Source organism: Schistocerca cancellata, chromosome 2, assembly GCF_023864275.1.
Source record: "Schistocerca cancellata isolate TAMUIC-IGC-003103 chromosome 2, iqSchCanc2.1, whole genome shotgun sequence".
NCBI lineage: Eukaryota > Metazoa > Arthropoda > Insecta > Orthoptera > Acrididae > Schistocerca > Schistocerca cancellata.
In genome coordinates this window covers 850,278,483-850,294,480 of record NC_064627.1, presented here as the reverse complement: position 1 = coordinate 850,294,480, position 15,998 = coordinate 850,278,483, and the positions used below count along the sequence as shown (strand labels likewise).

General features: G+C 40.3%; 1 protein-coding gene across 1 annotated transcript in view; it reads right to left on the bottom strand.

Moving 5' to 3' along the window:
• LOC126159303 (TGF-beta-activated kinase 1 and MAP3K7-binding protein 3) overlaps nucleotides 1-15,998 on the bottom strand; it is a gene marked incomplete at its 5' end in the record, with an annotated part of 391,229 nt that overhangs the window by 48,581 nt on the left and 326,650 nt on the right. Inside the window, one exon of the mRNA XM_049916505.1 lies at nucleotides 14,142-14,201. Within this exon, the coding sequence (XP_049772462.1) occupies nucleotides 14,142-14,201 (60 nt within the window). The remainder of the gene's footprint in view (nucleotides 1-14,141; nucleotides 14,202-15,998) is intronic.

The window sequence follows — 15,998 nt, the reverse complement described above, 5'->3', positions numbered from 1 at the left end:
GTGTAGGAGATCGCTCCCCACACCATGATGCCGGGTGTTGGCTCTGTGTGCCTCGGTCGTATGCAGTCCTGATTGTGGCGCTCACCTGCACGGCGCCAAACACGCATACGACCGTCATTGGCACCAAGGCAGAAGCGACTCTCATCGCTGAAGACGACACATCTCCATTCGTCCCTCCATTCACGCCTGTCGCGACACCACTGGAGGCGGGCTGCACGATGTTGGGGCGTGAGCGGAAGACGGCCTAACGGTGTGCGGGACCGTAGCCCAGCTTCATGGAGACGGTTGCGAATGGTCCTCGCCGATACCCCAGGAGCAACAGTGTCCCTAATTTGCTGGGAAGTGGCGGTGCAGTCCCCTACGGCACTGCATAGGATCCTACGGTCTTGGCGTGCATCCGTGCGTCGCTGCGGTCCGGTCCCAGGTCGACGGGCACGTGCACCTTCCGCCGACCACTGGCGACAACATCGATGTACTGTGGAGACCTCACACCCCACGTGTTGAGCAATTCGGCGGTACGTCCACCCGGCCTCCCGCATGCCCACTATACACCCTCGCGCAAAGTCCGTCAACTGCATATACGGTTCACGTCCACGCTGTCGCGGCATGCTACCAGTGTTAAAGACTGCGATGGAGCTCCGTATGCCACAGCAAACTGGCTGACACTGACGGCGGCGGTGCACAAATGCTGCGCAGCTAGCGCCATTCGACGGCCAACACCGCGGTTCCTGGTGTGTCCGCTGTGCCGTGCGTGTGATCATTGCTTGTACAGCCCTCTCGCAGTGTCCGGAGCAAGTATGGTGGGTCTGACAAACCGGTGTCAATGTGTTCTTTTTTCCATTTCCAGGAGTGTAATTGATGAAGGTCGAAGTAGAGAGGATATAAAATGTAGACTGTCAAAGGCAAGGAAAGCGTTTCTGAAGTAGAGAAATTTGTTAACATCGAGTATAGATTTAAGTGTCTGGAAGTCATTTCTGAAAGTATTTGTATGGAGAATAGCCACGTATGGAAGTGAAACATGGACAATAAATAGTTTAGACAAGATGAGAATAGAAGCTTTCGAAGTGTAGTGCTACAGAAGAATGCTGAATATTAGATCGGTAGATCACATAACTAATGAGGAGGTATTGAATAGAATTGGGGAGAAGAGAAATTTGTGGCACAACTTGACTAGGAGAAGGGATTGCTTGGTAGGACATATTCTGAGGCATCAAGGGATCACCAGTTTAGTACTGGAGGGCAGTGTGGGAGGTAAAAATCATAGAGGGAGACCAAGAGATGAATACACTAGACAGATTCAGAAGGATGTAGGTGGCAGTAGGTACCGGGAGATGAAGAAGCTTGCACAGGATAGAGTGGCGTGGAGAGCTGCATCAAGCCAGTCTCTGGATTGGCTCTGAGCACTATGGGACTTAACATCTGAGGTCATCAGTCCCTAGAACTTAGAACTACTTAAATCTAACTAACCTAAGGACATCACACACATCCATGCCCGAGGCAGGATTCAAACCATAGCAGTGGCGCGATTCCAGACTGAAGTGCCTAGAACTGCTCGACCACCGCAGCCAGCAGTCTCTGGACTGAAGACCGCAACAACAACAACAACGATCAGATGGGATTTGAACTTCATTCCTCTTGAATATGATACCACACACACACTGAGACCTTCTAATGGAGGCCAGATGGAATCATTTTGAATAGGTGTTCATGTCAGAAAACTGTAGTTAGAGGAATGGTGGAACGGAAACAATGCAGAGGGATATCTAGATATAACTCAAATTATCAGTGATGTAACATACTGCAGTTACGATGAAATTAAGGTGACACATTGGTGCTTAATGACAAGATTGGAGAACTGCATCAAACCAACATCAATATTTGAGGCCACAACAACTTGTGTGTGGAAACATGCAGTTTCTATGCTAAAGGAACAAAAATACAAAATAATATATACTCCCTCCAGTATCTGCTGAGTGACTGAGCAATAAATATTCTATATGACCTTGATAATTGTTACCTTTGAGACAAAGTATACAATATGTATACGTTAACTAAGTAACTTTTAGAATGATCAATAAACTGAAAATATTTCTAGTATGAATAGAGAAAGTTTGCTCACCAAGAGGAAGTAGGTGTAAAACTCTAGAAAAGACAGAAAATTGCTGACTTTTGGAGAATGGGTTTAAAAAGAGACTGGTTGGTTTAAGTATACACAAGAAGTCACCCAGGGCCTCAGGTCAAATGAGACTTACCAAACAGGATCTTTCCTGATGAGGCAACAGTTTGTTGCGAAAGCTTGAATTTTGTGTGTATGTTTGTGTTTGTTTGTGTGTCTGTTGACCTGCCAGCACTTTCATTCGGTAAGTCACATCATCTTTGTTTTTAGGTATATTTTTCCTTCGTGGAATGTTTCCTTCTATTATAACCATATATATATATATAAACTCTTTGTCTTTAAATATGTCTGCTTGTGTCTGTATATGTGTGGATGGATATGTGTGTGTGTGTGCGAGTGTATACCCGTCCTTTTTTCCCCATAAGGTAAGTCTTTCCGCTCCCGGGACTGGAATGACTCCTTACCCTCTCCCTTAAAACCCACATCCTTTCGTCTTTCCCTCTCCTTCCCTCTTTCCTGATGAGGCAACAGTTTGTTGCGAAAGCTTGAATTTTGTGTGTATGTTTGTGTTCGTTTGTGTGTCTGTCGACCTGCCAGCACTTTCATTTGGTAAGTCACATCATCTTTGTTTTTATATATATATATATATATATATATATATATATATATATATATATATATATATATATAAACAAAGATGATGAGACTTACCAAACAAAAGTGCTGGCAGGTCGATAGACACACAAACATACACACAAAATTCTTCGCAACCAACGGTTGCCTCGTCAGGAAAGAGGGAAGGAGAGGGAAAGACGAAAGGATTTGGGTTTTAAGGGAGAGGGTAAGGAGTCATTCCAATCCCGGGAGTGGAAAGACTTACCTTAGGGGGAAAAAAGGACGGGTATACACTTGCAGACACACACACATATCCATCCACACATATACAGACACAAGCAGACGTATCTCTGCCCAAACTCTTTGCCTCTGTATACGTCTGCTTGTGTCTGTATATGTGTGGATGGATATATGTGTGTGTGTGTGTGTGTGTGTGTGTGTGCAAGTGTATACCTATCCTTTTTTCCCCCTAAGGTAAGTCTTTCCGCTCCCGGGACTGGAATGACTCCTTACCCTCTCCCTTAAAACCCACATCCTTTCGTCTTTCCCTCTCCTTCCCTCTTTCCTGATGAAGCAACCGTTTGTTGCGAAAGCTTGAATTTTGTGTGTATGTTTGTGTTTGTTTGTGTGACTATCAACTTGCCAGCACTTTTGTTTGGTAAGTCTCATCATCTTTCTTTTTAGATATATTTTTCCCACGTGGAATGTTTCCCTCTATTATATTCATATCATTAATTTGAACCCAACAATTACGTTTGTTATTGTCACTGTTGCATTTCGAAGTCTTTTCTGTCGTCTTATTACCTCCTTCTGTTTTTGCCAGTAGTTTCACTTTGTATTCACCTTCTCCTTTTTACCGTAATCTACTATACAATTTTATCCCGCCGATATATACTCAATAATACGTAATACGTAATAATATGTAACCCACTTCCAAACCATAACCAAAAAAAAATTTTTTTTTCCACTTTCAACACTACCGTTGCTATAAAATCCACCGTTTCTAGTTCACAAACAGTTCCTTTCACCTATTAAACAACCTTTTCGGCTAATTCTAATAACTTTTGCTTTATTTCCATTTCCGTTTTTCTCACATCACCGATCATTTTTAGCCTCTTCCCACAGGTTTTAACGTCATTATTTCTTCATCAGACAATTGTTAGCCTCATTTCCATAATCTGCCACCACCAAACCACTCCTTTTAATACATTTTTCGAAATTTTCCAGAATTTCTCCACCCTTTAACGTGTTTTGGCGGCAACATAACCACCTAACCTTTATGCACATCGTTGTCTACCTACACAAGTTCACCACAGGATCAACATAGCCCAGCTCTAACCAACACTTTTTCGCCTTTTTTCACACCAGATCTCCATTTGCTTTTTAGTTCACCTTTATCTCTCCCCATATATTTTTATATTTATTTTCATTTTCATTTCAGCCTCATGTTACACTTTCCACCTTCTAATACCATGTCACCCTCACATCACCTCCACAACGACCCCATTAAGTTTTATTTACATTCCCTCCGCAAACATGCCTTCGCCCTAGCCAGATTACACTCCCATATATTATTTTCTCAGGCTTGTCTGACATTTGGCATCACCCCCAAAGGCCTCACACTTAAAGTTCCCATCTCTGGCTGCAACCCTTCTTTCCATCAGTCCCTATACCAGTTCCAAACTGAACAATCCATTGCCCTCACCCACCTAATCCTTCACCTACACATCCACTCAGCCAATCAACACACCCGTCAACTCCTATCCTTAATAAAAGTCCTCAATCTTTCCTCTCCCACATCCACACCGACTGTTCAGAGCATCCTCCTACAGACCAACCACAAATTAGAACAGCATGCCACCCTCCACCTTAAAAAACTATCCAATCTCCTGGTTTCCCACCTCCGGAAAGGCAACTCACTCACCCTTCACAACCTTTCCAGCAAACCTCAACCTCCTCTCATTGCACACAAACCCAGTCTCTCCCATCTACTCAATCTCCCACTTCCAGCTCCACTCCCTCCAAAACCTCAAAATTCCAATCAACACAATCTGGAACCACAACACCCCAATTCAGTAGTTAACCTTTCCTCCAAACCTCTCTCCCAATCCGAAACCTCTGTCCTATCCAAAGGCCTCACCTTCAGCCCCACTCCCAGATTTAACCAAACAGCCCTCGTCAAAGATTTACTGTCCTACACCCGTACTCTCTTCTGGAAATATCACTTTGCCATGAAGACAAATGATCCTAATCCTACTCCTAATGATCCAACTCCCCAAGACACTATCCAAATTGAACCATGCCTGGAACAGTTCCATCCTCCGTCACAGCAGGACCCACCTCCTCTTCCTCAAAATCACCCTCTCCTAACCTTCCAGGAATTTCTGACTTCCAGCCTTGCCTCTCAATCCTTCTTAAAAAACCTTAATCCTACTCCCAACATCACCACTGCTGAAGTCCAGGCTATCCATGATCTGAAGGCTGACCAATCCATCGTCATTCTTCCGGCGGACAAGGGTTCCACGACTGAGGTACTTGATCGTCGGGAGTATGTGGCTGAGGGACTGCGTCAGCTTTCAGACAACACTACTTACAAAGTTTGCCAAGGTAATGCCATTCCTGATGTCCAGGCGGAGCTTCAAGGAATCCTCAGAACCTTAGGCCCCCTACAAAACCTTTCACCTGACTCCATCAACCTCCTGACCCACCAACACCCCGCACCCCTACCTTCTACCTTCTTCCTAAAATTCACAAACCCAATCATCCCGGCCGTCCCATTGTAGCTGGTTACCAAGCCCCCACAGAAGGCATCTCTGCCTACGTAGATCAACACCTTCAACCCATTACATGCAGTCTCCCATCCTTTCTCGAACGCCTGGAATCCCTACCCAGTCTGTTACCCCCCGGAAACCATTGCTGCCACTTCCTTATACACAAATATTCCGCACGTCCAGGGCCTCGCTGCGATGGAGCACTTCCTTTCACGCCGATCACCTGCCACCCTACCTAAAACCTCTTTCCTCATTACCTTAGCCAGCTTCATCCTGACCCACAACTTCTTCACTTTCGAAGGCCAGACATACCAACAATTAAAGGGAACAGCCATGGGTACCAGGATGGCCCCCTCGTACGCCAACCTATTCATGGGTCGCTTAGAGGAAGCTTTCTTGGTTACCCAGGCCTGCCAACCCAAAGTTTGGTACAGATTTATTGATGACATTTTCATGATCTGGATTCACAGTGAAGAAGAACTCCAGAATTTCCTCTCCAACCTCAACTCCTTTGGTTCCATCAGATTCACCTGGTCCTACTCTAAATCCCATGCCACTTTCCTTGATGTTGACCTCAACCTGTCCAATGGCCAGCTTCACACGTCCGTCCACATCAAACCCACCAACAAGCAACAGTACCTCCATTATGACAGCAGCCACCCATTCCACATCAAACGGTCCCTTCCCTACAGCCTAGGTCTTCGGGGCAAACGAATCTGCTCCAGTCCGGAATCCTTGAACCATTACACCAACAACCTGAAAACAGCTTTTGCATCCCGTAACTACCCTCCCGACCTGGTACAGAAGCAAATAACCAGAGCCACTTCCTCATCTCCTCAAACCCGGAACCTCCCACAGAAGAACCCCAAAAGTGCCCCACTTGTGACAGGATACTTTCCGGGACTGGATCAGATTCTGAATGTGGCTCTCCAGCAGGGATAAGACTTTCTCAAATCCTGCCCTGAAATGAGATCCATCCTTCATGAAATCCTCTCCACTCCACCTAGAGTGTCTTTCCACCATCCACCTAACCTTTGTAACCTCTTAGTTCATCCCTATGAAATCCCCAAACCACCTTCCCTACCCTCTGGCTCCTACCCTTGTAACCGCCCCCGGTGTAAAACCTGTCCCATGCACCCTCCCACCACCACCTACTCCAGTCCTGTAACCCGGAAGGTGTACATGATCAAAGGCAGAGCCACGTGTGAAAGCACCCATGTGGTTTACCAACTGACCTGCCTACACTGTGAAGCCTTCTATGTGGGAATGACCAGCAACAAACTGTCCATTCGCATGAATGGACACAGGCAGACAGTGTTTGTTGGTAATGAGGATCACCCTGTGGCTAAACATGACTTGGTGCACGGCCAGCACATCTAGGCACAGTGTTATACCGTCCGGGTTATCTGGATACTTCCCACTAACACCAACCTGTCAGAACTCCGGAGATGGGAACTTGCCCTTCCATATATCCTCTCTTCTCGCTATCCGCCAGGCCTCAATCTCCGCTAATTTCTAATTTCAATTTGCCGCCGCTCATACCTCACCTGTCTTTCAACAACATCTTTGCCTCTCTACTTCCGCCTTGACTGACATCTCTGCCCAAACTCTTTGCCTTTACAAATGTCTGCTTATGTCTGTGTATATGCGGATGGATATGTGTGTGTGTGTGTGTGTGTGTGTGTGCGCGCGAGTGTATACCTGTCCTTTTTTCCCCCTAAGGTAAGTCTTTCCGCTCCCGGGATTGGAATGACTCCTTACCCTCTCCCTTAAAACCCAAATCCTTTCGTCTTTCCCTCTCCTTCCCTCTTTCCTGATGAGGCAACCGTTGGTTGCGAAAGCTTGAATTTTGTGTGTATGTCTGTGTTTGTTTGTGTGTCTATCGACCTGCCAGCGCTTTTGTTTGGTAAGTCTCATCATCATCTTTCTATATATATATATATATATATATATATATATATATATATATATATATATATATCCAAACCAAATCATCCTATTTAGACACTACACTTCTATGAATGAACCACAGCCTTGCCTTGTGGTTCTCATTCCTGTGTAGTGTAGCTGGCCCGGCCAGCCAGCTAAATGACAGTATCTTCTGCAACACTGCCTGACCAAAACATTGAAGCATCCAGGTGGGGAGGAGGGAACAAAATGAAACATGAGACTTCCTGGCAGATTAAAACTGCGTACCAGACTGGAGCTCAAATCTGGAACCTTTGCCTTTCCTGAGCATATGCTCTACTGTCTGTTCTATCAGCCCTGACTTTCAGCCTGTCCTCACAGCTCAACTTCCACTAGTACCTCATCTCCTACTTTCCTAACTTTGCAGAAGTCATCCTGCAGACCTTTCGGGACTAGTACTCCTGAAAGAAAGCATAATGCAAAGATGTGGCTCAGCTGCAGCCTGAGGGAACGTTTCCAGAATGAATTTTCACCCTGCAGTGGTGTGTGTGCCGATTCGAGTCCCAGTGCACTACACAATTTTAAACTGTCAGCATGTTTCAGATCAGTGCACTGTCCACTGCAGACTAAAAATTCATTCTGTAAATGAAACTTCACAGGTTGAGATAGTATTTGATGTTATTTCAGCAGTTACAAAGTTGAGTCAAATTTACAAAGTATTTGGCAGTATGAGTTCCTTTATCATTATGATGTTGGCCTGTACACAAGCAATGATTTGGTTGAGAAGGGTGTTGTAAAGTCACTGCATCCTCTCCTGAGGCAAGCTGTCCCACGACTGTTGTAGCTCATCCTTGACATCCTATGTACTAGCACTGGGCTGGAGTTGATAGACGAACTGGTCCCAAACATGTTCTATTGCGAATAAATCTGGGGATCCTGCTGGCCACAGGAGCACCTCAATATCATGCAGACAGTTTCCAGAGACACATGCCATGTGTAGTGGAGCATTGCGCTGTTGAAAAAGCCATGTCACTGTCGCATGAGAGGTAATGCATGAGGGTGCAGGATGTCTGCAGCATACCACTGTGCCATCAGTGTTCCCTCAGTCACTACCAGCTGTCACCTGAAGTCATACCTCATGGCTCTCTCCATTATGATGCCAGGATTAACACTACTGCACCTAATCAAAACTCTGGAGAAATGAGACTTCTCCTCAGGTTGCTGCCATACTTATCAACGATGGACCTCCGAGACTCATCGCTCAACACAGTGTCATGCTATCCGTCAGCAGTCCATGCTTCCCAGTCATTGCAACATTCCAAACACAGCTATTTCTGTTGTGGTATTAGCAGCCTATGCATGCAATGGTAACTCTCTAAAGTGGCTGTTGCCAGTCCGTGAGAAATAGTGCAGGATGACAGAGATTGCTGCAGGGAGTCCATTACTTGTTCTTGGATGGTATGTGCAGATGTGAAGGTGTTATGACATGCTTGGTGCATGATATGGCAGTCCTTCCTTGTGATGGTCAGGTGTGATCGACCAGAACTCTGAAGATGAGTATACCTGCTCTCACATTCCCAAGAAGTCGAATGTTGTGACATTGCCACATCCAAATGTCCCACAAAACTGGATTTTGCACCACTTCATCAAATGGAGTCCAACAATGAGTTCCCTTTTAGGCTATGTTAGATGCTGATAATCCTGACTCATGTGAGAAAGCAGCACATCCCTATCCTTCAAGATGACCATTTGACATCTGATCTGTACACACCGCTTATATTTCCTACCAGGCCTGGTAACAAAACTAAACACAAACACCACTAATGCTCTCTGGAGACCACACTACTTATCATAGACAACTGCAACTCTAAATCATTTACATGCCCGGCAATGGTGTGTACATGTATGAAGATATTTTTCCTTCGTGGAATGTTTCCTTCTATTATAACCATGTATGAAGTTACATTGACATCCCAACATATCTTCTGGATGCTTCACTTTTTTGTCTGGCAGTGTATTTTGATTGTGTATGCAAATAATGAATGGCTCATTAGAGATGCCTGTTTGTTTACTTCTCAAACTCTATGTAGCTTACTGACCTGTTTTGTTATAATTATTAATTTATTATCTACAGTGTGAACAGTGACAATAAATATGTCCCGTTTGAAAATTTTTATCCATTTGCAAGCACAAATTTAGATAGAAGATATTATGGGTAAGTTTCACAAAACCCTTTTGGAACGAATGGAACATCAATTCAGATGTAAGTTTGTTATCTAGATTAGGAAGCTTAAACACCCCAACCTCAGCCATAAGCCCCAGCTCTGTCACTTGCAAGATCTATTCCATCAGAATGATAGCCATCTTAAAACAAAGCAAGGAGTAACTGCACTCGTTTTAATACTACTCCAAATATAGTCCCCTAATACCTTTTTCTTTTATACCCTTTTTTTATACTTAATCCATATTCCATGCACATAAAAAATCTCCAGATTCGTTCCCAAGTTGCATTTTTCTGACACTTATTACTCGGTGTATTATTTACATTCTGACAATAATGATAGTATGAGTACATTGAACAGAAATATTTTCCTTAAAGAAATATTCAAAATTTACAATTCATGTAAACTACATACACTTTGAAATTCAGCCCATAAATAATAGTTTGTTTTAGGATTGACATCCGTTATGTAAAAGTCTTCTTTTCTTTCTTTTTAAAAAACATCTTACCTTCTCCGCAAATTGTGCAACTCAAAGGTATTCCTATTAACCATTTGAGTACCAGTGTTTTCTGCCCGAAACCACTCTTTTATTATTGTTGTTAAGTTTCATAAGAAACTACCAATGCTATTACAACATGGACACATGTAGTAGTACATTGAGGTACTTCTACAAATGTAAAGCATTGAACCAATCACTCACAGTGTTCAAAGTAACAGTCGGCATGGAGATGGTGTTATGAAATTGTAAGGAGGTTGTCACACTTTTTTTTTTTTTTTTTTTTTTTTTGGTGAACATACTGAGAAGGTCATTAACAGTACTAGTAGATATATCTAAAGTTATTGTAACATGAATTTATGTTTGTACTACTGCTTTTACAAGTGGTTTCAAAATGAAACCAGTGCAGCAGAATGTACTTTTGACAAATTTATTTTATTCTATTTTTCTTTGTTATTTACGACTACAATTTGTTTTCGGCATTATGCGTTCACCAAAGTTTTGAGATGTGGTATAGTGTGTACCAAAAAATGTGGAATTGCTTTCAAATATATCTCATGAATTGATGGGTGGTTAGAAACTGTATGAACCTGGATTCCAGAATGAAACCACACCCTATTAGCATTATTGTTGTCAGAAGAATTCTGGAATATTTAATCTTAAAATATAATCATTCTAAACAAAAGGGCAGTATTATTGACTTGTAGCCTTGATTTTTCTGTTTCTGAAAATGCATACTTGTAATAGAATAAAATGTTAGTCAATGAAATAATCCAAATGTAAAATTTGAGTTTCTAGACTTGGCAGACTTTGCTAGAATCCACGGAATAAAAGTGCACACTCAAAATTTTGTTACACAAAATAGAATTGCCATTAATGCTGTTTTAAGTATAGAAAATCTATTGTTACACAAAGTAACTTCATTTTCAAATGACCATATGTACTATTGTACCTTTCTTTTATTTTATTATGGGATATGTAATAACTTTGTACATATCATGTCTTTAAATAGACATTGTGAATAATGCTACAGGCAGACTGTAATGTTTGTACAGTCCAAGAACAGCTTCCATTAAGTAATGTTCGTAGAGTCAATAATACATAATATCTAACAATGGAAACTCCAGGTAGGAATAACAATAATGTATGAAAAGATAAATCGCTACTTACTGTAAAGAAGACACATTAACTTGCAGATGGGCCCAATTAAAAGACACTTACATAAAGCTTTTGGTCGCAGCCTTTGTCAGCAAAAGAGAAACACACACCATTCATTCACACAAGCAAGCACACCTCATGCACACATCACTGCCAACTCTGGCAGCATGGGCTGGAATGCATTCCAGCATTCTGGCCCGAGCTGCTGTTGTTGGCAGTCGTGTGCATGAGGTGTGCTTGCTTGTATATATGAATGGTGTGTGTTTCACTTTAGGTGATGAAGGCTATACGCGAAAGCTTCTTGTGTCTTTTAATTGTGTCTGTCTGCAACTTAACGTGTCTTCTTTACAATAAACAGCAATCTATCTTTTCCTACCATTTTGATACATAATATATGCATTTTATAAATTTCCATGAAAGTCACCATTGTGTAAAAAGTCAGTCTGTTTTAATTAATTAATGAGCACAGTTCAGTTGAAGTCAGTGCTATGTTCAGGCAATTGTGTAAAGATTTAACTGAACTTTTTGGAGTACCCACCATTAGAAGTAAACGTCTGTTTAATTTAGACTCCTTAATGTCTATGTAGCTTATTGTTACAATTATGAAGTTTATTATATACATTGTGAACCGCTATAATTAATATGTCCAATATGAAAACTAACTTTGATTGGAAAATAAATAAAAAAAAGCCTTTTTAAAAACTACTAATATGAAATTGTCTAAAGGACGCTGAGAAAAACAGGACTTCTGAAGCATCAATCAGTTTATTAAACTTGCAACCTCTGAAACAACTCTTGTCAGCTATCCAACTATGTGCAACTGGTATGACAACTATCACATTGCCAATAAGGATGCCGAAAAATAAACGGGGACTGTAGACTGCTAACATTCAGTATCCTATTGATCTGCTACATTATATTTGTAGTTCTGGCGCCTTTTATATGACAAAACTATCTGGACTCAGACTCATGATACCAGATCCTCACAGGTTCATAGATAGCAACTTGCTCATCAACAAGTGATTAGTTCTTGCCAACAGACAATAATTTTTCCAATTTTCTTCTATTATCATTTTATTTATTTATTTCTCCAGTTCTGTTTTCCCTGTACTTAAGCCCTCCATCTTTAAAGCTCATATATTAAGGATTCAGACTCATTTATGAGTTACCTATCACTTTCTTTGATAATTCCAGGTTTAAAATCATGCCACTTGCCAATGATCCATTTTTCTCTCTGGTCCTACCATATAGGTCCCCCTTCATGTGGACTCCTGGCTCACTTTTCCTGCACCCTCAAGCATTACCAGCCCTTTTCCATCAAAACCTTCATCTTCTGTCAGAAGAAGGAGACACTTGTCATGAAAGCTAACAACTTTATGTTTTTCTGCATCCTTCCATCTGCCACCACTTGATAAGCAAATTATCTCCAATGATATTACAAATACCAGGCATGGTTACAATGCTAAAGGTAGCCTTAGTTGTGGACTGTCAATGGCAGAAAAGATGCTTTGTGTGTAATATGACATGTAGAATTACAGATTTTATTTGACTTCTAATATCAGGTGTGTTATCACATTACATACTAAGTTCCTGTTAAAATAAACATTAGCCATTAAAAATTATTATGGCACACAGTACCTTTGGAGGAATGGAATACAGTTTGTTACAGATTTGCTCCCACAGCACAAATAAAATGCATTTCTGCACATTTGTTCCTATTCAAAATTATACCAACTTGTTCCACACTACAAGAACTCCAAGTGAGTAATGAGAATTTAGAAACAAGCTATCTTACACAAACCTTCAATAGAATTCTGTAAGTACAAGAGGGAGCACTGCCAGATTGAAACTTTAAGCTGAATTGTGAGTGTACTGCATACCTCAGTTGGTAAGGAAATTTCTTGCATAAGGCAAATGTCAAAGATTATAGTTCTGTTCTGCTACAGAGTTTTAATCTGCCAGAAATCTTCGTGAATAGATAGAGGTACTCAAAGTACTCTCCACCACACACCATCAGGTGGCTTGCGGAGTATGGATGTAGATGCAGAATAGTTGTACCAGTATCACACTTCCACAGAAGAACTATCAAAAAATATATCTGCCTCTGTGAATGGTTCTCTGTTCTCTGTTCACATCAATGTTCTGTATTCTACCTCTCAATAAGTCTTGAATCCATCTGCAAACATTAGTCACACCATAGAAATTTGTATTCTTTGGAAGGTGTAACTGTAATACAGAATCAGAAGATTCTCAAAAATCTGCAAATACTAAATTGTTCCTATCAAGTGCTGTGTTACTGTAGTAGTGAATAAGAATATTTATAATGTTGTCCTTGAGTTTCAATATAACTAGCATTCCTTAGTTTTTATTTGCATTGGTTCAATGAAATCTCAACATTACTGTTACATAGTGTCCTAGTGATTGGGTTAGTTTGTTTTACAATAAAATGTCACAGAAAATATAATTTTTTTAAAATTTCAAGGGTGTGTTAAAGTTTGCAACAGAATTAATGTTTCCACCACAACAGAATTAATGTTTCCACCACACAGTGCATATAAATGTTACTGTCAGCATGATGGAGGAGACAAAAGTATAATAAGATTTTGTGGGTAACAACTTGCCACACTAACCACATGATTTATAACCACATTATTTTGTCTATGGTATCAGTGCATTGTGAGTATCCTATAAAGAAGTTAATTGTTTGTGATATTATTGGTTTAATGCAAAATGTGTAAGTATGGCATTAATATGACATGCCGAAAAGGTGTCAGAATGGGAAATGGAATGATGATGTTTAGCATTCTTTAAATGATAAAACAAGGATGCACTCTGGGGAACAACAACTGACTTACTTCTTATAGGAAAATTGTGATGATGAGTCACGTGGATATGAATATCTTGCGTTTCCCCACCTGGTAAAGAAAAAAAAGTGCATCAATGAAGAAATTCTAACAAATTAATCTCTATTTGTGTACATTCAGCTGCAAAGGAAATGTTTTTTAGACCAGTATTTTGCAATTGGAATCAGAAACAAGAACTTCTGTTTCAATCCTCAATATGAACCTATGAATGACTATATTCAAAAAGACAGGCAGCATTGTTCACTCAAGAGTAATGCTAACATGAATACTTATGATGTTCTGAAATAATTCAAGAAAATGAATTGTAGTTTTTGGTAATAGACTAAGAACAGGGTGAGAAATGTAGCATGTGATTGTTATTCATAACAGAATATGTTGAGATGTGACATGATATCTCAAGCAGTGTAATATTGACTTATACCACATACTTTTAAGAAAGAGTTTAGCAATGTTCTTCATGTGATAATGAAAGTAGATTTGTTGACCTGGTACAATTTTTCTCTCATTGATTTGAAGTGAACCTCTCATTACAACTCACTGAATTTCATTAAGTAATAATTGATGCTGCATCACTGGCCAAAGCTAGATTACAATTTGTTGCAAGTGAAAAATGTGTTTCTTTAGTTAAAAAAAAATACTTGAAAATATTATTTTGATCTAGTTCTGCTTGACATGTGAATATTATACAGACTAACTATACAGCAAAGGAATCAGTCATTTACATACTTTTTACACAAAAACATCAGTTTGTTATCCTGAAACCTTCATTAACTGCTGAAAATGTCCTAATTAGCCAGAACATTCTATAAATTATTACTTACCTTTATTATATACAATTAATTTCATACTTCTCTAATAAGGCAACACAATCTAATATGAAATTTTTCCAGGTATATTCATCTCATAACACATATTTACTAAACATATGATTAGAGTACAGGATACATGCAGACATGTATAACACGACTTCATATAAAGGTACAGCTATTGAAAGGTATCAGTATTTTTATATTTTTTTACTGACCACTCAATACATTTAACGATGAACTACATTCTGATCAATGATCAGTGCATTCTTTAGTAACTTTTCCACTGAGTAGCATGATGATATACAGAACTCTTTAGTGTTTGTCACCTGATCTACCACAAGACTTAAGGCATTGCCTCTTTAAGAAAAGAAGGAAAGAACATTGGAATTTAACTTCCTGTTGACAGAATATTCATTAGAAGTGAAGTGATTCCTTATTTGGACAAGGATGAGGGAACAAAACTGACCATAATCTACGCAAAAAAAGATTTCTGGCATTTAGGGATATTGTGGTCATCCATAATCTGTATAGAAAGTTTGAAGAAAAAAAAAAGTGGGGGTATTTCTCTTGTATCACACCACCACACTGGTGCATAAAACAACTTCTCATCCCATCTAAAGATTTTCTTAAATCATAGACTTATCTATGGTTAGATGATTTACGTACCAATAACTGAGCTGTAAAGCATATCCATGTGCACGTACAAATTCTGATCATTACATAGTAGTTATGAATAGCAGGCTAAAATTCATAAGAATAAAAGAGAAGAAAGGAGACCGGACCAAAGATGCAGTTCAGTACTGACAAATAAAGAAATAATTCGAGAAGGTAAAAATTCACTGAGTCAGTGGTTAATGGGCTAAGTGAAAGTACCGATGGTTCTTCTGCAGATGGAATAGAATAAAGAAGAAAATAACCAATAGGCACAACAAAGACGGATGTAAAAATCATGCATAATAATAAATAATAATAACTAATCATGCTCATAACATCTCTAGCTTGCTGTTGAAAGATGAAAGTGTAACAATGCTGAAGATGT